The following is a 22918-nucleotide window of genomic DNA, read 5'->3' as shown; positions in this document are numbered from 1 at the left end:
CATAATAAGCAGATGCAGGAGCAAAATCCAAGGGCACTCAAAACCACAGTTCCAGGTGACAGACTAGCATGGCACTAGTTGCCATGACTAGTCGCCATGACTTGCCTGCATGTACAAGGTGCCGTCATGGTGGTATAGGCAAAATCAAGATCCATTTGAAAGAGACAGTGCTGGGCAGCATTCAAAGCAACATTTCAGCTGCATATGCCAATGATGTAGACTTGATGGCGATAGTCAAAATGGATGCTTTGCACAGATTCTTTTCCTCTGCAGACAATATTGAAAAGTACATGCTGATACAGGTTGTTGTGCAACAGACTACGATTCTTGCACTACAGCTTTAGATGTTGCTGTACGATCCATCATTGTCATGTGCAGCATAAAAGGCTTGGTCTTTCATTTGGTGGTATGATGAGGCTTGTGTAAATGTTTCTGTCAGCACAGTAACTCTATATTCACATCAGTAGAAACTCATTGAATTACAGCCTTTCCCCCTTTTTTTTATTCTGAAGCTTTCCACGGAAGGAAACAGCAGAAAAAACACAGTTCAGTACTTTAAATAGCCTGCTATTCTTCCTTTTTAAAATGCTTCTGCAGGCAATAATGATGTCTGTGATTTGAATTTTCTGCAATGCTACTCATTTTTGTGTCCTACTGATGTCTATGCATGGTGCAAATTTCAAGCCTATTGGACAGTTACTTAATAGTATTACATTTTAGATGTCCCAGTGTAAAATAGTGTAATCCACAGGGTATTAGTTTTGAATCAGTTACGTTTCATCACATGCTGAATAAACTGTTAATATACTTATCCAAAATTTAAATTACAGAAAAGTATTGGACATATTAACTTTAGTTCAACTATTTATTTATTCTTTTTCTATATGCATTAAACATTTGCTTCTTAATATAAATTTTTGATTTAGTTTAAAAAAAACTATTTCACATTGTAATTTTACACCCTATGTATGAAAATAAGTATTTATATATAAAAGTCAATGCAAAATACAATAAGCTTTTGATTATAAAACATGTTTCGGATACTTCTACAGATCTTTACACAATTTGTTAAAGATCCTTAAATCTGAATTGTAAATTTTTCCTATTTGATTTTGAAAAGCACACTTTGCCTGCATTACATTTAAAGTGATACAATATGTTTTACTTTTTCATTTTAAATTACAGAAAGCATACAATTTAATGTTTTATAAAATAAAACATTTATCATATATCCAATAAATAAAATATTTCTAAAACTTGGCAATGCCTTACGTTCAGGCAGTTCCATCTATGAAACAGGAGGAGCTCCATTTATGAAATAGGAATCTATTTCATTGTGAAGCTATATACAAATAAACTATATTCAGAAATCAAACACAAGATGTGTGAACAGAATTCACATGAATTTAAATAAGAAAACTGCAGATAATATAATAGTTTTATTAATTCATGCTTTTTGTTCTAGACTTTTAGTTATCACTGACTCCAATGAATACACACCCCAAAACAGATTGGATGATTATGAAAGGTCTTAAGAAGTGAAGAAGGAAGACCATAGCCTCTTTCCAACAATTTTAGCACCCTAAATACTCAGTACATTTGACATTCCATATATATCAAACATATTATGCAGCATACAAATTAAACAGACAGAAATATATTGTACTTAGTAGTTGCTTGTGAGAGTAACTTAGATGGTACTTTAAGTGACTGCCTATTTTGCTTTCACATGAAGTCAACACTCGTCTGCTTTACCTGCACAAGGATGAAACATTTTTGATAGAATAAGGCACACAATAGGGAGAACAACAGTAACCTGAATCCTAATAATGTGTTCAGAGTCATGAAACTAAAGTTTTCTGTTCACATCATACACTTTCATGTTATAAGCAGTGATGGGCATTCCATGTTGAAAGACAGAGTGTACCAAAATCTGGTAACTGTAATAAAGCCCTAAGTTGCCATAGGGAGACCATACATTTTTCAGTAAGACTGCACTAGCAAAGAAAATTCAAAAGTGGTTTGAAGATAACTTTTTTGAAATGTCACTTCTGACATGCAGTCTCCAAATTTATCTATCGACAGTCATCCTGAGCAATATGTAGAGTGTAACTGAGAGGATCACTAATAAGACTGTAACAATAAAGATTAGCTGAGGATTAAAAATCTTCGAGGCATTTCAAGATTTGTCTCCTGAAACTATAAAATGCATCTATTCTCAATGCTGAGGTTGTCTGAAGGCTGTGACTGACGGTAAAGGTGGCTTTATTGAATAAGTTTTATCTATAAAGCATCACATGTTTTTATTTTTGGAATCTCCAAGAAAGGATCAAATTAGAATTTTTAGAGATATTTTTTCTTAATGTATTTTTCATGCCAGCTTTGCTCATGCACTTTAAATCAATTCAGGCACTCTCAGTAGTTCTCTGTTACTATCACAGGATGAATTTTTTTCAGAATAGATTAATTAATGCCATACCAAACAATTAGAGGGAATTGACACCCACTTTTTTTTTTTTTTTTTTTTTTTAATTTAGAAAAAGTTTCAGTCTAATAAAGAGATCTACTACTAAAGCTTGGGAGCTATTAAATATACTCATAAGTTCATTATTCACACTGTGAAATCATTAATTATATAAAATTAATTTGCCATTAAGGAAAAAACTTAATTTTCAAGAAAAGGAAAAAGCAATTTTCGGTGAATTTTGTCTTACAAGGAAGCTTTTTCAAACTGGAATGTTAAACTGGTTTGGGAAAAATATGGCTGATACTATATTTTCAAAAATGTCAGTCATACATTATCAGTGAATCAACATAATCAATGGAAACACATAAACTGAATCAGGGGAAAAAATTAAACATAGAATTTTGATAATCAAAAGCAACTCTTCTAAAAGATTTGTTTGCTTCTGTTTTTTTTCCATGACTTTGTTTTTTTAGCAAAACACTTCTTCAAATCACCATACCTGCAAATTACACTTTGAAATTCTATTACGACTGAACTGTTTACACATTTACCGTATTTGACGGCATATAAGACGCACCCTTATTTAGAAGGCCACACACAAGGAGAAAAAGTTTGAATAGTCCGCGCGACAGCACAGTACCACAATAACTTAAAATGTGGTTTCTTTTAGTTCTCACGTTTCGTAAAAGCCAAATAAACAATCATTGAATGCAATTACCAAACATATTTTTATTAAGGAAAATAAACAAATGGCAAGCTATTTTGAACATGATATGTAAATTTCAATAAAGAATAAATGAATGAACAGCAAACAATCGAAATAAAGCAGAAACAACAAAAACCAGAGATTCAAGGAAAACATTGCCTATCACAAAATTAGACTTTAATCACTTTCAAAACCATAACAATCCTTTTCACTATCATCATCATCGAAAATGAGAATATCGTCATCAGTACCGTTTCCGTCATCGCTAGTATCACCTTCTTCGAATAATGCATTGTCTTCTGTTCCATCAAGAGCATTACTGATTCCGCACTTCTTAAAGGACTTAACAATTACTTCAGCCTTTATACGTCCTCCCAAGATCTTTTTACAAGTACGCCAAGTAAGTATCATTTTTTTGGTAGGTGGTGGACTGAAATGCTTTGCTGCTGCTCTGTTTCCATGCACTTTGGCATAGTTTAACACTCCTAGTTTATACTGAATTGTATAGCTTAATTTCCTGTTTCCTGTATACATATTTTCCAGGGTATTTTTTTAAAACAAATAGTTTTAAGCACCGATACCGACATGTTTATACAGAGTAGCACTGATACCAACACGTGTGTCGGCTGAGTCAAAGAAAGTCTATGTAAAGAAGGAAAGGCTTCATAGACGCAATGTGACCGTCGAACCTGTTCGAACTTCGACATCAGCTTTGAACTTTGGTGCTTTTGGGCGACAGATATTTCACGCATGCTCAAAATAATTTTGGCAGATGTAGAAAAAGTTATGTGTGTCTAGACCTTTATCTGGGCTAAAAATAGCAATCAGTATTGAAAGTTAACCTGTGTCCTTCACGTATAAGATGCAGGTAACTTTTTTGAGACCAAATTTAGGAAAAAAAGTGAGTCTTATATGTCGTCAAATACGGCACTTGTGACAGAATTACCATTAGTTACTTATAGATCTTTACATAAAAGTCATTGTCTGATAAGTATTTCAACTATTCTCAAAACTGTAAATAAATAGTCTCTGTCAAACAATATAAACTCTAAAATCTAGTACTTTAAGCAAAATCCATACTAAATAAAACTCACCTCTCTCCTCCCCTTAAAAAACTGAGGATATAAATTAATTATAATAACTTAAAATACAGATTTTTATAAATATACGCAAATAGGTATAGATTGAAAATATAATGAAAAATATTAAACACATATGGATACTAGAAAGAGTACATCACTATTAAAAATTACTGAATACACATACAAACCAATTTTTCACTTTACCTCTGCAAATTTTTTTTGTAACGGTCCAAGAGAAATCCTTTGATTTCCTAGTATCACCTCCTCACTGAATAAATCCTTATACATTTTAGCAAATGCACATTTTATTTCATTGCTTAGTGCTTTACGTTGCATTAAATATCCAATTTCGCTAATATATTCCTAGATTTAAAAAAAAAATAAACATAATAATGCATAAGTTGTTATTTAAAGAGCAAATACATTTAAATGCTGCTTACATAACTTTAGGAAATTTATTGAAAATTATGTAATTAATCTATTAGGAACAGTTATAGAAGTAATCTGTAAGAAATATTATACGATTTATACTGGTAAAACAATATCTGTCATTATCTATTAATTAAAGAACTCAAAATATAACATTATAAATGTATAAAATGGAGAAAATTATTAGAATTTACATGAGAGATGGAAAAAGTTGATTAATGAAAAGTTGAAAACAAAAGCAATGAAAGCAACACATTCATTAATACCTAATAATTCTGACTACAGTTGATGGGAGAGAAACAGATGTTCAGTAGGAAATACATCTCTTTCAATATATTAGTCCACCTTTCACTGGGAGGATGACTAAGTTCTAAAATTGCCCTTCTAATACTAATAATTTCTTTAAAAATAAATAAATGAAAAAAAAATTTTAAAAAAAAGGGGGAAAAAAAAAAGAGGAGGAGTTTTTTCTCTTTTTTAAAAAAATCTCAAAGAGAGACCTTTATCAATGCATACTAGTAATGTTGCTTTATTTAAATTGTATAACAGTCCAAGATTTATTATTACAGTACAAAGTCTGAATCCGGACTCGCCGGGACTTTGGCAACTCTGGATTTGGGATTTTTTTCGGATATTAGATCAGCAGTTTAAATCTAGTAAGATGGCGTGTGAAATTATAAAATTAAAAATATGAAATTGTGATTTATGAAATAATGAAGTATTTATGATCTAAAGAGTATCAAAACTTACAAAAAAAAAAAAAAAAAAACCTTAATATTTATTTGTTTACCTTATTAAACATTTCTTTCAATGTAAGTTGTTTAATTTGCTTCGTTTTTTGTACTTTCTCTTTAATTCTGTAGATAGACATAATCTCTTGCTCAGTTACATCGTTGAAGTCCTATAACTGCTGTTTTGAGAATTCGGACTAACTTGTCAATCAAAATTTTCTTGTTTTCAGTAACTTCTCTGTCACTTTCTTCACTATCGGTAGCGATATTTTTTTTATCTAGTACCATACTACAGATTTCGCCATTCATTAATTGATTGATGATTAAGATGCATTGTCATCACAATGAAAAACTTCTTTTATATCGTCTTTATTTATTACCGCTTCTCCCCATTTCCTTACAAAAATCCGTTAATCGGAAAATTTCACATTTGTTTTACGATGTCCGAAAACCTTTAAAATTACCGGCTATCTTCATCAAATTTAGCTATCCTTCACTATACATATTTGGCTATGCATCATGAGCTTGGCGACTAATGACAAATTGTTCCGTTATCTTCTATCGCACACTGAGACAGTTAGGCCTGAATTGTAATAGTTATTTATTATATTTATGTCTATTTCTTGCACATGCTTAAGGTTTATCAGAGTTCTGAAGAAATACATTCCCACATATACTTAAGCCTTATTGAGGGCGGCGCTACATATCTTACCACTTGATGCAGCCTCTGTGGGTCCTAAATTCTGCGACTCAGTGTGGTCATACGATCCCTGGCGCTGGTTCTGGGTTTACGTGAATAACAAATCAGTTATTCTTAATTCAAATAGCCCTAAATGTAATCTTTGGGTCTATGAGTATCATCAACAAAATCTACTTTTAGCACATGGAAAAAAAATTTTGGTAAATTTTTTGTGAACATCTTTTAGCGCATTTAACTTAAATCTTTATGTACTCATCGCCTAGCGTAATGTCAACATAAAAGGTTACCACACTCCTTTATTATTCAATTACTAACATAAAAATATTGTTTATTTATGTTAATCGCTACATGAGTCCTTTCTCAAGTTGTCATGTTTCAATAAGCATGAGGTGATGAAAGGAAATTATAATAAATAATGATTCACCAGCATCAGATCAAGGATGTATCAATGTCAAATGTTTCAGTTTGAGGTGTCTGCCAAGCAGATACACAGCAATGATGCCAAATTACTGATTGTACTAATTTATGCTAAAATTATTGTTTCTTCAATAACAAGTTCTTTTATTTAGTGTCAAAGTAAAATTAAGAATCGGGACTCTCTAGATGTTTTATTATGTGCAGAGGAGGAGGAATCAAATGCGCATGCATAAAGCCTACGAGAAAAACGTTGGTGGTTTTGAGGTCCGGATTTTAGATTATTCCGGATATGGGACATCCGGATTTCACACTTTGTGCTGTATTATTATTTTGCTTGTTTTTAAATTAATATTTCCTTTAAAAACTAAAAATAAACTTAACATAGATTTTTATTTAAAAAACATATAAAAATGTTATTAATTTTTACTATAAGTTGAAAATACTTGCCTTAAAGAATACATGAGGTACACTAAGATGCTCCAAAGCAGCAACAAAATCACCAATTAAAGTTTGTTTTCCCAAAATCTGTTTTATTCTAAAATTGGAAAATATTTTATGTGAAACAGTTAATTAGTGCTTTCATTACCTCTTCTAAATGTTCAACTATTAAGCATTTAAAAGAAGGTAATAAAAAAACTATGTACTGAAAAAATTTACAAGAAGAGGAATGTCTTACTATTATATATTAAAAATGATTAAATAAACTCTTCAAATTAAAAATTCTAACAATTATTCTTTTCCTACTTTTCATGAAGCCCAAATGCACTTTATGTTGTACTTTGAAGTCATCAGAAATTGATTCAAAACATGTTCAGACTCAAAGAGTAATCAATTTTTTAAATTTATATTGTAGGTAAAACAAATTCAGAAAATTTCTGACCACAAAAGACATTCTCGAGTGCTTTACATGAAAGTTGGAGAGCTTAGTCAAAAGGCGCTTAGAAGGAATGGAGTGGAATCTGCATCACTTGCAAGATGACTATGCAGAAAAATTCTGGAAGTTTTCACCAAATTTAAACTGAGGGCAGGATTAGTACAAACAATAATTGTGACCTCTAAAAATTGAAAGTTTTTATTTTTTATCCCAGAAATAACAGACTAATGAGTTTTTTTTTAAACTTTATTCAATTCCACATATTTGTTCACTTATTCTGAATTTTAAAAACCTACAAGTTTGGGCTGGGGAAAAAAAAAAAAAAAAAAAAAAAAAAAAGATAAGTTAACATGCAAAAAGAGATAAGTTCATCTCTTCAACATGCAAAAATAATATTGCTGATACTCCAAATTGCTCACAGTACAAAGACCAAGCAAAAGCTGAAGTTACTTTATAATGTAAACATACAAAAGGACTTTTGGATGCTTTGAGAAAAATAACCCTTATAGCACTACAAACACTTTCGACAATTTCCAGAATACTGCTTCAGCTACATCACAGGCTTTTCACTATTCTTATGCAAACTTTGAAACATATTTTGACTATTTTATCACGATTTTTGAAACTTTATTTACACTTCTCAGTAACTACTCTTAAACTCCAGGATTGAAAACCTTTGTTCCCTGCTAATTTTCCTAAGATGTCATCAGCTGCAGGCAAAGGATTACTGTCTTTTGAATGCTATTTAAACATGTGTTATTAACATAAAATTATGCACTTCTTTCTGTATTCCTCACCAGCATGCAAATCAGTTTTTAGTGTATTAAGCTGAGAGCTTTTGGATCTTAGTTAAGCTTATTAGCATTCCCATAGCATTATTAGAATTCTACCGACTTGACATCATTACAAGTAGTGGTTTATCTGTAGCATGGGTTGTGCCTGATTTGTCAAAAAAAAATAAGTTTAATAAAAAGGGTCATTTAAAATTTGACAAGTCTTTGTTGTACTACTTCAGACATAGTGATAAGTGACTACTTGTGTATTAGGGCTAAAGTGCATGTATGCAGCTCAAGTACAACCTTATAGTGGCACCTGAATTGATTACAAACCAGGTTACAAGACAACACTGCTTTTTGTCTGCTGCCCCCCCCCGCAAGTTTCAAGTTTCTCCACAACAAGGAAGGCTTTGGTTTCATCATAAAAACTATGTGCACAACAATGAAACCAACCAATCACTTTCAATCATAGAAGTTTGGTTATGACCTTCTTGAAACAATTAGAAAAAAAAAAAATTCAATATACCCTGTTATGGAGTTTCAGAAGGTCACCCTAGTAACTGCTGCACTTTGAGGACAGGCAACATAGATCATATAAAGACATTGGTAAATTTTTATTAGGTGAACCAGGCAATGAGAATTATAAGTTTGAAGTATTTAAAATCAAACATTTGAAAGCATTCTCTAAGATGAAAGATTGGGCAAAATTAAAAGAACTTTGTGGTAAATATCAGAAGAAGACAGAGGAGTTGATGAATTTCATTTTAGTTTGAAGTATTTAAAATCAAACTTTTGAAAGCATTCTCTAAGATGAAAGATAGGGCAAAATTAAAAGAACTTTGCGGCAAATATCAGAAGAAGACAGAGGAGTTGATGGATTACATTTTGCAAAAAGTGCAGGTGGTAAATTTATTGAATGAGGGGAAAAAAAAAAACACTGCTGCAAAAGTTATTCAAATAACATTGCCCAGGTTGTTGGCTCTAATTCAGAATTTTTTTTTTTTTTTTTTTGTTAACAAACCTAATTATGCTAGAACAATTATTTGAATTAGCAGTAAAATTTGAAAATAGGCAAGTGTCAATCAACACACAAACATCAGGATATGAGAAGTGAACATTTTCACAGGTTAGAGGAAATTTTCACAGATCTGTAGCAGAAGGCCAAAGTTTGGCAGCAGTAGGTACCTCCAGAGCATAATTTTTATCCACTAATAGATACACCAAAATAAATCATAAAAGAAGAAAATGGGGGAGATAAGAAACCTTAAAACTAGGAAGACTGCTGCAATACAAAGGGTATAGTCATCTCAGAAAGAAGAAAATCCCTCTCACGTTCAATTTAATACAGTGTTAATTAAAAATTTATCCCTCTTAATGATTAAAATCATGTTAAATAGCAGAGCATCGGATGCATTATTGGACATCAGGGGGCAAAGTAGATTTTTGGCAGGAAAATTTTAGATGGTACAGATTATTTGACTTAGGAATGAAAGTAATAGAGGCCAAAGCAAACATTGTGAATATGTTAGTAAAATATCTTTGAATTTGCAGGTAAAAAATAAACACTATAAAGCGGGGGGGGGGGGAGTCAAGCTAATGTAACACTAGGGAGAGATTTTTTTTTAATTTGATAGTGGAAAAATTAACTTTTAGGAAAATGTGATGCAGTTGCAGATGAATAAATTGGTGAGGAAAGAAGTTCAGCAGCCACTAATGGACCTGAAGTATTTAAAGTCGGAACAGAAAACTAAGTTGGAGCTATTGGTAAGAAATTTTTCAGATTTATTTGATGATAACCTATAGTTGACGCAGGTGGTCAGTTACTCAACAGAAACAGGAAATCAACCCCCTTGCAGAGCAAAACCATTCTGCTATGATAAGATCAAGGAAAAAATTTTAAGAAAATCATATTACAGAAATGCTCGAAAGCAAAATTATAATCCCTATAAGTAGTCCCTAGACCAACCCTGTCATACTATACCAAAAGAAAGATAATCTCCAACCCACTGACTTTGAAGCATATCATTTTGCTTCTGAATAAGAAAACTACATAGCATACAAAATATCCACTTAAATGCCTTATCGATAATTGAGGTAATAATAAGGAAAATTAAGTTTACAAAATACATGGTGATGTAGACCTCACTTCTGCATATTTTCAGATATATGCAAAATCAGAGGATGTACCCAAAACTGCATTTATGATGAAATCGGGGATTAACACCTTCTTTAGAATGCTGTTTGCCCTATGTGGTACACCCACCACATTTTAACAAGATGCAGATGTAATTTGATAACCTGCCCTTAGAAAATCACCTTTTATTTATGTAGATGATATTATGCAGTCATAAATGATACAACCAATATTTTTTCACTTCAAAAAGAAGCACGTCTAAAGGTGAATGTAAATTCACAGTCAAAGAACTCCTATATCTGGGCTACAAGATATCTCAGAAGGGAATCAAAATGGAAATTTCTAAAACTGTAGTGATAAAGAATTATCAACTACTTAATATGGCACACAAATTAGCATCAGTTTTGGGCTTGTGCTCCTGTCGTAAGATTTTCATCAAAGATTTTACTCACAATAGCAGAGCCCTTATAAAATTTTAAAAAAGAAAAAGGCAGATTCATTTGGTCAACAGAAAGAATCACAATATTTGAAAAACAAAAAATGGCATTAATCTAAACTCCAGAGCTGAAATTTCCAGAAAAAGATGGTAAATTAGAAATTGCTGCAGATGCATCATATTTCGCAATAGGAGTTGTGCTTCAGCAAGACAGACAACCAGTTGCGTATTTTAACAAAACAGTCGGTCTCAAAGAAATTATATTCCTACACACAGAGAGAGAGCATTCAAAAATCCTGTTGGAGGTACAAAATTTCAAATTTATTTTGGGAAAGGGCAGTTATGAGGATAAGGACTGTGTGGACACTGAACACTTGTATTCTGGGAAGAATTTGTCACCCAGACTCTTAAGATGGGTTATTGAATTGCAAAAATACAATTTAACAATTAAACACACTCCCAGAGGAAAAAAATTTTGTACTGGATTAAGTATCAAGAATTAAACTACATAATGTTGGGAAAGAAGTGAAATATGCTTGGTACCTTCTCAAATTCTTCCTAACCATAAGGAATTAAAACTGTTTATTGCAGATGAGGCACCAATATCAGGCCATCTCAGAATAAGAAAAAGAGTACAGAGATTAAAGGAAGCTGTTTATTTTCCAGAGCTACTGAAATTTGCAATGCAATGCATCATGTCTTGTAACATTTGTCGTTTAGCTAATGATATTACTTAAAGCCCAGTCGAAAACCTATAAATAATACAAAAGCTACATTTCCTAATGAAATAATAGGAATTGACTTATAGGGCTCCTACTTATGTAGTGAAAAAATAAAAACAGATATTTGCTTGTGATTGCTGATCATTTTTCAAAGTGGGGAGAAATAATTCCATTCAAAAGAGCTTCCATGAAAATTGTTGCAGATTCTTTTTTTTTAAATAAATGCATATTAAAATATGGAGATTCACTTAAAGTAATATCAGATAACAGAAAGCAGTGTGCTAGTCAAATCTTTGAGGATATATGTGCAAGGATTGGCATACAACATTTCAAGATGTTTAATTACTGATTTTAGTTAAATATTGCACTGTAAGTACATAGTAATACGTAAGTCTGAATAATAGGCTTCTAATTAAAGCATTTTTGACATCTGATATTGAAAATAAGATGGAATTTATTATCTAGTTGAACTTGGATTTCTAAATTATAAATTTTCAATAATTTCTAGGTCTGGTAGTAATGTGTTTAATTTTCGACTTTGGTTTCTAATTTTATGTTGTATTATTTTGCATAATTAGTTTAAATTTATGCCAGAGCAGATTATATCTTGATGATTATATAAAAATAATTTCAAATATTTTTATTCTGATTTTGTATTGTTTTAATTTCTTTTGGACATTTTAATACCTACTTTAACCCCTTAACTGCCATATACACCTTGCTCAGCTGATGCGTTAATTGCCCCAGACGTATACATATGTCCTTCCAAAATACTATCATTTGCTTTGTGCTGCTACCCATAAAATTATTTGCAAAGCTTTGGAATGCAATACCACAATGACTTTGACAAAATATGCGAAGGATGATACTATTTCAGAAAAGTGTGGGGAGAAACTGGAGAGAAGGATGTGTCTAAAGTGGTGAAAGTAATGACTGCGTGGTATTTGCTGGTGTTGTTTGAGTAAAACGTATTTTTTTTTTTTTTTTGTTCCGTGTCCTCCGTTTTTGTTTACTTTTTGTAGTAGGTTCCAGGAATAAAGAAAGATATAACAGATATCAAACCCATTTATCTTTTTTGAATTATTTTTTGATGAACTGTTCGTGCTTCATATTGTTACTGAAACTAACCATCTTGTAGACGAGTATATGAACCAACACCTTGCTAAGGAAAAATCAAGAACAAAATCGTGGCATTCCAACCCTTTCAGAAGAAATATATGTTTTTTTAGGCATACTGATTTCACAAGGTATAACACTGAAAACTGATATTACACGTTACTGGTCTAAAAATAAATTGATCGAAACTCCATTTTAGGGATTCTTTTTTATTATAAAAACATCATTTTTCTTATACTTACATCTTTTTATTATACTTTTATTCTAAACATTAAATTTTGTGCATTCTTTTTTTCTTTTATTCTTTACTTCATGAAAGTAAGCAGTTTTTAGAAAGTAAAACTTGCACTTATATTCCCCCTAATACATCACATAACTATGTGCGCCTGTGTGAAAAACCGTGGCACTTTAAAATGAATCTTGTACGTTTTCCACGGCAGTCATAGGGTTAAATTATTTTTTATTTAGGTACTTAATTTTTTACATTTTTTGAAATCCTTGAATATTTACGTTGGATTATTGAAGAATAACTACATGATATTCTTATCTGAAATCCCTGGCTTATAATTCAGCTCCCTCAGTTCTGCAGATTCATTCTTAAAATACAAAAATGCAATCAAAAATCTTAAGTATCCTAAACTTTCTTTAGCCACAATTTATAAATAAGACTAAATATTTGCTCTTCTTCTAGACTAAATTTGCGAGAAATTTTATAATTTAGAAGACTTAAATACAGCATTAAAGCCTCTTTTTGTCATTATGTTACTGCAGTTTTATCATTATTTTATAAACTCAAATTGATTTTTATATTATTTATGTAAGAAGCAAAACAAACTGATCTAACATCTTCAGCAGGCAACTTAATCCCTTCAATTAAACCACTGAGCATTATGACCGGCTTTATCTGGTTCATCAGAAGTTTTGCTACTTCGCATATATTAGCTTATAATTTAAGATATTTTTCTTTCTTACTTTCTTTAATAACATAAATATCATATTAATGATTGTAAGTTTATGAAAATACACACTAAAATAAGTAATTATACAAAATCAATTAATAAATGCTGTTTAAATACTGGTTTTCATGACGGATCTAAAATCCTGTGCCGTTCAGTGAGTTAATTCAAGAACAAGCAATTTTCTCTTTAAAATAAATTGATATGTTTATATGGAATGAAAGATTATTGAAAAATAACATATTCAGAACTCCAGCATATACTTTCTTAATTAGTTATTATAAGCTTCTATTCTATTAGAATACGTAACCGTTTTTTAAAGTAAAACCAAATGTCCACTGAATCTGTCAGCAGAAATGTGGGAGATATTCCATATGGTACTCTCACACTCAGTTGTTCCAATTACGTTTTTGTATATCTTAGATAATCATCTGCTCAATGATTTTGGCAATTTTTATACACAATTAATGGGAAAAAATTAACAAAAATTATTCAGCGATATAAGAAATCTGATGTTATAATTTCTCCCCTCTCAAAAACGAAGCCCTTCTGCATGAATAATTGAAGCTTCTGCAGGAGGTAAATTTAGGTGCACAGAATTTAAAAAATTCTATGAATCATATACTTTTAAAATAATACTTTTTTTCCACATAAAAATCATACATGTTAATAGAATATGAATGCTGTATCAACACTCAATTTTTAAACTACTGTACATAATAATTACAGTCTGTAAATTCATGAGCAGTAAATTAATAAAATTAAAAGAATACTTACTAACATTACAAATATATATATATATATATCAGAAAAAGCAGTGTGAGCAATTAGAAAGATTATTTTATTAGTATTTTTGTCAAACACTTCAACACACAAAGTGAAAACATATACCTCTCAACAAAAGCTTTATTCAACTGGCCATCAGGATTATTAAATTTATAATTAGTAGAACTTAGATGAAAGGAATATATAATAGCCTAAAATTAAAAAAACAATAAAAGTGTAATTATATATTTATATAATATGCACATTTAATTCACTAAAAAAATTAAGTTTAAGGTAACTGTGATAAGCAAAACATATAAAAACACATATAAAAATAATTGCATACAAATACTGATGTAACTGCACAATGATGCAACCGCTGACTGTGATTTTTTAGCTTTTATAAATTAATCTAAAACAGGTATTTTTAGCAATTTTGGATATATATTAAAAATGCATGAGGAAAAGGAATTCACAGATTACAAGACAGAAATTTTATACAATCAGCTGGTGCTAGGGTAATAAGTAATAACAGTTCTTTGCATTGTTTATACTTGATTCTTTAACAAGCTATTAAGAAAGGTGTGAGAGCAATTCAACAGAAGGATTAAAAACAAAATTATCATTTTAATAGAATAAAAATTCCTATAGATTCAAATAGCTCCAATTTAGTACATCTCCTCTCTGTCATCCTGGTGGTGCAGGTGGTGCAAAAAAAGATTGAGAGATCCTCAGATGCATCTTTCTGAGATTCTTCTTCAAAACTGAGATGGAGCTTGGCAGAATTGAACTATCTTATGTATGGCGTTCAAGATCCATGCCATCACAGTTGTGATCTTGTACTGCTCACCACAATAAAATTCATGGTCTTATGCTCATTAAGTCAGACAAGTGAGATAAGCCCCAATACAAGATGTTTCCTTCAGGAGAGGGTCATTTTACATTTAAGATACAAAAAAAGTTTCAATCAATCTCTTAAAAATAATCCATGGGTATTTGAAAGAAAATAGCAATGAATACTTGGGTTTAAAATGCAAATAAATTCTAATTGGATTCAGATACTGGCATACAGAAAATAAATCTAAGAGATTAAGTTTATAATTCTTGGCAATTCACTCCATTTTTATGGAATCTTTTACATTGGCAAGTATTAGTAATCAAATAAATAAGGCATCTTAAAATAATAAATGCAAAAAGCAATTTTAAAATCTAAACAATGATCGAAATTAAACATATGCATGTTATATCTTGAAAATACACAAAATTGACACCTCAAAACTTTAGTTATCAGTACTTACATCAGGATATGTTAAAGTAATATTTTCTATAATTCCTTGTACAGCTTTTGCTTCAGGTTTGTCAAGTAAAGCAAGCATTTGATTAATCCAGCCTATAAATAACCAGCATGGCATTTTGGAAACCTAAACATAAATACTTAAAATAAGATACTTTCAGACCAAAAACTTGCGATTCTACAGAAATGTGAAGAAAAAACATTAAATTTAAAATGTACGATACAGAATTCAGAAGCATTATACTTGTTTCTGAAATGACTGAAGGCACAATGGATGAGATTCAATAATTTGTAGGAGACGAGGAAAAAGTTGGAGTGCTTCTTGATATCCATATTCTAGAGCTCTTAACAATGACTCAGTCAATACAAGAGGAAAATCACCAAAAGATGGAATGCTCTTAGCATCTAAGTTTTGATCTGAAATATATGACATTTAAAAATTTGAATTTGTACACATATGCCAAAAATATAATTGGAGACATTTAGAAGTTTAAAACATTGATTCCATAGTTAAAATAAGCAAATAAAGCACAGAAATTGAAAGAAAAGTAGCAGAAAAATGAAACTTCTCTGCAAATTAATGCAGAAAAATGTCCTTTTCCAATCAAAGAAAGAAAATGAATGAAAAGTTTTGCTAACTCCTTTATCCTTTATTTTACTTTTCATCAAAAGTAATGCAATATAAAACATATTCTTTAACACATATTTTTCACATAAAGTGTGAACACAAGAATCAAAAAAGAAAAGCTTGAATGTATTGAGAGTATAATATTTATACCACCTAGCAGAGTAATTCCTATTTTGAAATATAAGGCATTGAAAGAGAAATCAAATATGGGTTACAGCATTAATTGATATACATTAATAAACAATGAAAGTTTATATATATAATAAACAATGAAAGTTTATATATTTTAAAAGAATGAAATTCTTCATAAGTGAACAATCATTAAAGGTAGGAGAGACCTCAAACAGATTTTTTAATTTTAATTTTTTTTTTTTTTTTTTTTTTTACTGTCACAGAAATTATTCTCCCGTGAATTGGCAAATGTGATTTCTTTCTGACTAATTGTTATAACAATATTTAATTATAATATTTAGTTCATAAAAAATGACTATTCCTTGACAAACCATACTAGCAATCAGATAATTTTCCAATACAGAAAAAAATCTTGCAATTCCCTACTTTTTGTCACTTTTGAATTCTTCCAGCTACAGTGTGGCAATTCCACAGTTCCATCTACATTCTGGCACTGATGCTGTTAAGGATTAGCATTCTTCTATTTGACATAAATAATAAGTGAAGATACAAATTGCAATGTTTACATGTCATCTTATTAGATTTAGACTGCTGATCTAAATTCCAGAAATCTAAAAAATCTGGAATTAATGAAGTTCCAGTCATTTTGAATCTCAGACTTTTCACTGTATAAAGAAGCAGTTTTCAATGTATAAAGAAGCAGTACATTAAATTGTTTAAATACTGTCTGTCTTATTTAAATAACTGCACAACTACTACTTGCAGTTGGCATCATAGTAAACTTAAAGAGTTCCCAATATTTACTACAAATGCTATATGGAGCTGATTATATCTGTGTGAAAAATTTGTCAATTCAGTAAATTGGGCACTGCAATAATGCAGGATCTTTCACTGTTCTCAGTCAGGTTTCATTGCATTAAGTACAATATTGAAAATGTTAAATAATAGCTCAAGAACCATATAAAATGAAATGCTATTTCAAGAAAAACTTGCATCATTTGATAAAGTAATGCAACTGTATTTATAATATTATATTGTAAATTAACCATATATCAAAAATTTAATAACATATATTCACTAATAATTCAATGACATCCATTTACTAAGATACCATGAAGCAACTGTATAATAACAGTTATTCTGCTAAAAGTAATGAAGCAATCATTTTACAGTGCCTAAACATTTGTAATCCATTTATACTATATTTCTACTTTTCAATTTTATTCTCAGTCTTATGTAAAACAATTACAGTACTTTCTAGGATAAAAGAATAAAATTGATGTAGGTACTTATTAAAAAAATTAACCTTAAGCAGATTAAAATTTACAATATCAGGAATTCTCAGTGTGCCACATGTATTTTTTGCTTTAGCATGAATTTCTTTTGGAAAATATTTTCTCTCCTGTGACTGCGCATTTTGCATTAAAAATAAAGAATATAATACACATAACGCAGAAAATACATGATATTCAACTGTTTAATTAAGAGTGTATTAAAAGTTAAAATTCTGGAAGGTTTAAACTTAAAAGTAAATTAAGAACTGCACAGGATATTGGTGCCTGCAAACCCTGCAGAGTTTAACAGTCAACTGTGCTTTAATTTTCAATAACAAGACTACAGAATTAATAAAACAAACAAACAAACACACACACACACACACACACACACACACAAAAAAAAAAAAAAAACTAAATATTTTACATTTTAATTACGTTCAAAGGGTTTGTTTTTAACATTTTTTGTGTTACTTATTAAATATCATGTTCAATTAATATTAAATATTAAACTTAAACCACAAAATTCAATTCAAGAGCAGTATCGCAAAACAATTTAGAAATGAGCATAACTTTAGAATTTGCAATACACAGACTCGCAGGCTGGACATAATTCCCCCCCCCCCAACGTTGTTATTGCTTGATTCAAAATTCTTGAGATTGTTAATCAAAAATTAGTTTAATCAAGTTTTACAAAATATGAAATCGATAATAAAACAAATTCCAAATTAGGGCTTCCACATGCAAATATTCAGAGAATTACATTATTAAAAATTTTATGGCGTAAGTGCTGTTGTTTTATCACAGTACAAGAAACAAACATACATTTATGCAGATTCTTCATTATTTAATTTTTTAAATATAATACTGGCTGATAATATTTGGTGGCAACAATTTGAAAAGTGAAACAACACTTGTCAATCAACGCAAAATGCCAAAATGAAATTAATCATCCTTCTGCGCAAATTTCCCCATGGATCAAAGACAAGTAAATAATTAGTTATACAATAAAAATAGTTTTTTTTTTTAAAAAACTTTGACATATAAGAATTTTTGAATTATCCACACTTTTTACCAAAAACAGTTCAAAGAGAAAAAAAATTAAGTCCATTATAATCTAATAATAGACAATTAAAACAATTATATTTCAGTGATATAAGTATATAAATGTGCGAAATTGTATAAGTTTTTTAAAAACCACTCTATTAAGGAAACTTCATTATGCTGATTCTTTTAGAAACACCATGATTCTTAACTTGGGAAAAAAGTAAACACTGGATTTTTGATATTCATTGATACACATTCTCATTTCTATCACATTCTCAGCTTCGGTCAATGGAACAATAGGATGGCCAAAATGGAACAACAGTATGCCACTTTCAATATGAATGTCATCCAGATCTTCAGTCCTCAAATAGTCTGATTTTTTACTATAAGGCTACCTGAAGTCACATGTATATAGAGATCATTCAGTATCATTCGCAATATTCTATACATAACGATTGCTGTCTCATTCAGCATTTATTATGAAATATTTTTGTTAGTTTACCATATTGACCATATGACCATATGACATTTATATTTACCATATTGACAACACCAAGTTCCTCTCTCTCTGCGTGCGAGCTATGGATGCCGTTGTAATGTTTTGCACGTGTTGTTAAGTTTCAATAAAAAATGTGAAAAGATACGTTTCTTATTTTTCGACTTGCTTCTTCATACGATATTGGTTTATTTAACATGGTAGCAGTTCTCGTGGTTTGTGAATATGAATGAAGAATTTAGTAGTTATAATTTGTTTTAAAAGTTACTGGTACTAGCGTAAAAATGGCATGTACAAGAAGCAGTGATATCGGCATACTGCTATTTGATGGTTCGGACTATTTTAATTGGAAAGTGCGTATGATGAAATTTCTTCAATTTAAAAAGTGTAAAGATGTGGTTCAGTGAAAAGTCAGTGAAATCGATGACGTGGAAAAATGGGAAGAAAAGGATATCCAAGCTACAAATTACATTTACGGTGCCAAAACAAACAAGCAATTGGAATATATTCACGAGTGTGAGACTGCATTTGATATAATTACAAAATTTGATGCAATGTATTTAAAAACTTCAACATATCTACAAATTCTTTGTCGAAATAACTTCGAATGTATGAAACTGAAAAATTATCCTGATGTAAATATATTTTTCGATGATTTTTAGAAGTATGTGAACGAACTGAAACATGCTAGCGCCACCGTGACGGAACAAGAAAAATTGAACTATATGCTAAGAGCATTATCTTCAAATTGCAGTCACATTGGTGACTTAATAGATGTATTACCAGAGAAGGACAGAACAGTCGATTACCTAAAGAGCAAAATCAAATCAAAATTACTTGAAGAGAAAAATGATTATGAAGATTGCGCACCAGCAGAAAAATCAAATGCTTTCAAAATTGAAACAAGCAAATCGGGTCCACAAGGGAATGTATGTTATAATTGTGGAAAACCTGGTCACATTAAAAAGAATTGTTGGCATGTCCATCAAAGGAACTATTGTGGTAATGGCTCCACAAATTATCGTGGTCAAAGTTCTTCAAACAATCGAGGACGTAGTCGTGCTTTTAGTAGACATTGTGAACGTGGAGCATACTCTAACCAGAGAATAAACAGTCATCAAGGCAATAGTTTTCACACCACTGTTATCGAAAGTAACATGACAAGTTCCAGTGCAAAATAGTTACAAATAATCATAAAATAGTTACAAAAGAAAAGTTCTCTAAAATATATGATGTCAATGGTTCATTAGTAGCAATAGCAAAGAAAGAAGAAGTAAAGAGTTATGTTAAAAATAGTAAAATATTTGCAGATTTGACCAACAGTAAGTTAACGTTCAGAAAAATTGCACTGTTCATTTGGACATGTAAATTTTAAATATCTGGATATTAGGTGCAAAGATCAGCTATTAGAAGGAATCCCTAAAGAAATAGAAACCGAATATATGAAGCGTGCCATATGCATTGAAAATAAAATGCACAATTTACCATTCAAGAATAATAGAAGAAAAGCAGAAGATATTCTGGAGATTATACATACAGATGTAAATGGACCTCACAGAACAAGTGGATGTAATGGTGAGAAATACTTTGTGAGTTTTATTGATGACTATAGCAAGTTGGCAAAAATTTATTGTATCAAATCTAAGGATCAAGTCTCTGACTGCTTAAATGAATATGTAAATGAAATTCAAAATTTAACAGCGAAGACTATCAAAGAACTAAGATGTGATAATGGTAGTGAATATATTAATAGCAAGATATACAAATTTGCAAGAGAAAAAGGTTTCAAGATAAAGTCATGCCCACCATATGTACATGAATTAAATGGTACTGCTGAGCGTTACAACAGAACTATAATGGATATGGCAAGATGTCTTTTAGCCACAGCAAAAGTTGACAGACGTTACTGGCCTGAAGTAATTAAAGCTGCTGCTTATTTGAAAAACAAGATATTAACAAATACTGTTGTTCAGAAGACACCATATGAAATATTTTTCAATAGGAAACCATATGCTAATGAATTGAAATTATACGGAAGTAGAGTGTATGTAAGAATACCAGAAGAAAAGAGAAAGTGGGATAAAAAGACTGAATTTGGAATTTTACTTGGATATACAGAAGTTGGATATAGAGTTTTGATGAATAACAGAATAATAGTTGCCAGGCTTGTTGACATTATTGAAGAAGATATAATGTGTGTAGGTTGTGATGATGAAGATGAGAATGATGATACAAATAAGAAGAATGAACCTCAAGAAGTGTCATATGAATCGAGTAATGATAACTCCAAGGACAGTGTGATAAATGAAGATGAAACAAAAAGTGGAATGTGACCAAGGAGGCAAATCAAACCACCAGTTCGATTTCATGAAGAATTCGAGTACTACTGTGTTAGTGCAAATTTTTGTGATGCTACAGTTCCAGGTAACTTTGAGGAGGCGACTACATGCAGTGAGGCTGGATATTGGAAAGAGGCAATGGACAGTGAAATGAACAGTCTTGTTAAAAATAACACTTGGACACTAGTGACTAAACCAGAGGATAAAGCAATTCTAGATATAAAGTGGATATTCAAAAGAAAACCAGGTAATGTTTTTAAAGCTAGATTAGTGGTTCAAGGTTTCCAGCAAAAAGATAGTATTGAGGATACTTACTCCCCTGTTGTTAAGATGCAAACCTTAAAATTGTTACTTTCATATTCTTGTCAGTATAATTTAAATATTCATCAAATGGATGTTGAGACTGCCTTTTTAAATGGTTATGTTGTGTCTGAGGTTTATGTTAAACAACCACAAGGCTATAATGATAATTAGAATAGAGTGTATTAAAGTGTAAATTAAAGAAAGCACTATATGGGTCGAAAGAAAGCCCTCGTGCTTGGTATGAGTGTTTTAACGAGTATATTGAGAGTCTAGGATTTCGTAGAAGTAAATATGATTATTGTCTTTATGTAAAATCTGAAAATGATGTATTTGTATATATTCTTTTATTTGTTGATATGTTGCAAAGATACTCAGGTAATTAATGATATTAAGCAACAACTACATAATAAATTTAAAATGAAGGATTTAAATAAAGTAAAAAGCTACATTGGAATTGATATTGAATATGATAATGAGAAAAGTAATACCTTAACACTGAGTCAGGAAAATTATATTGAATCTTTAGCTAAACTGTATGGTATTGAAAATTCAAAGCTTTATGATACACCTATGAAGATTAATCTTAAACTAAGCCAATCTAATTGAAATCAAAATGTCAAATATAGAAATCTAATAGGAGCACTCTTGTATATTAGTCATGGTACTAGACCAGACATATCTTTCAGCATAAATTATTTAAGTAGATTTCAAAATTGTTATGATGAAACACATTTCAAATATGCTTTGAGAGTTTTAAAGTATTTGTACTTAACAAAACATCTAAAATTAACCTATAGTAAAAATCTTAAAACTGATATTATGAATTGTTATGTTGATGCTGATTGGGCAGGTGATATTGTTGACAGAATGTCAACTACTGGGTTTGTTATTGAATTATTTGGTAATCCAATTTACTGGAAATCCAAAAAGCAAAGTTGTACACAAAATCTTCCACTTTTGCCGAATATATTGCTCTATTCGAGGCTGTGACAGAAATTAATTTCTTAAAAAATGTTGTGAATGAGGATTTTGCTGATATAACTCACCCCATTAAATTTTATGAAGATAATTCAGGAGCTTTAGCCATTGCTAAT

General features: G+C 30.6%; 1 protein-coding gene across 4 annotated transcripts in view; it reads right to left on the bottom strand.

The window, feature by feature from the left end:
• The window catches only part of LOC118204935 (DNA-dependent protein kinase catalytic subunit-like), a 601004-nt gene that overhangs the window by 78127 nt on the left and 499959 nt on the right, over positions 1–22918 (bottom strand). For 3 of the 4 annotated variants that reach the window (XM_085815459.1, XM_085815458.1, XM_085815461.1), the window contains 5 exons: positions 15850–16022; positions 15610–15732; positions 14438–14523; positions 6980–7067; positions 4460–4618 (listed from right to left, as the gene is read on the bottom strand). In XM_085815459.1, coding sequence (XP_085671585.1) covers positions 4460–4618; positions 6980–7067; positions 14438–14523; positions 15610–15732; positions 15850–16022 — 629 coding nt within the window. Of the gene's footprint in view, positions 1–4459; positions 4619–6979; positions 7068–14437; positions 14524–15609; positions 15733–15849; positions 16023–22918 lie in introns of those variants that run through there. The other variant, XM_085815460.1, reaches the window with a different exon arrangement.

The sequence above is a fragment of the Stegodyphus dumicola genome, chromosome 4, assembly GCF_044657685.1.
Source record: "Stegodyphus dumicola isolate Sdum_Otavi_A_Nest chromosome 4, ASM4465768v1".
In the NCBI taxonomy this organism is placed as follows: domain Eukaryota; kingdom Metazoa; phylum Arthropoda; class Arachnida; order Araneae; family Eresidae; genus Stegodyphus; species Stegodyphus dumicola.
Note: the sequence above shows the minus strand (reverse complement) of the source record. Positions and strands in the feature narration are given on the sequence as shown.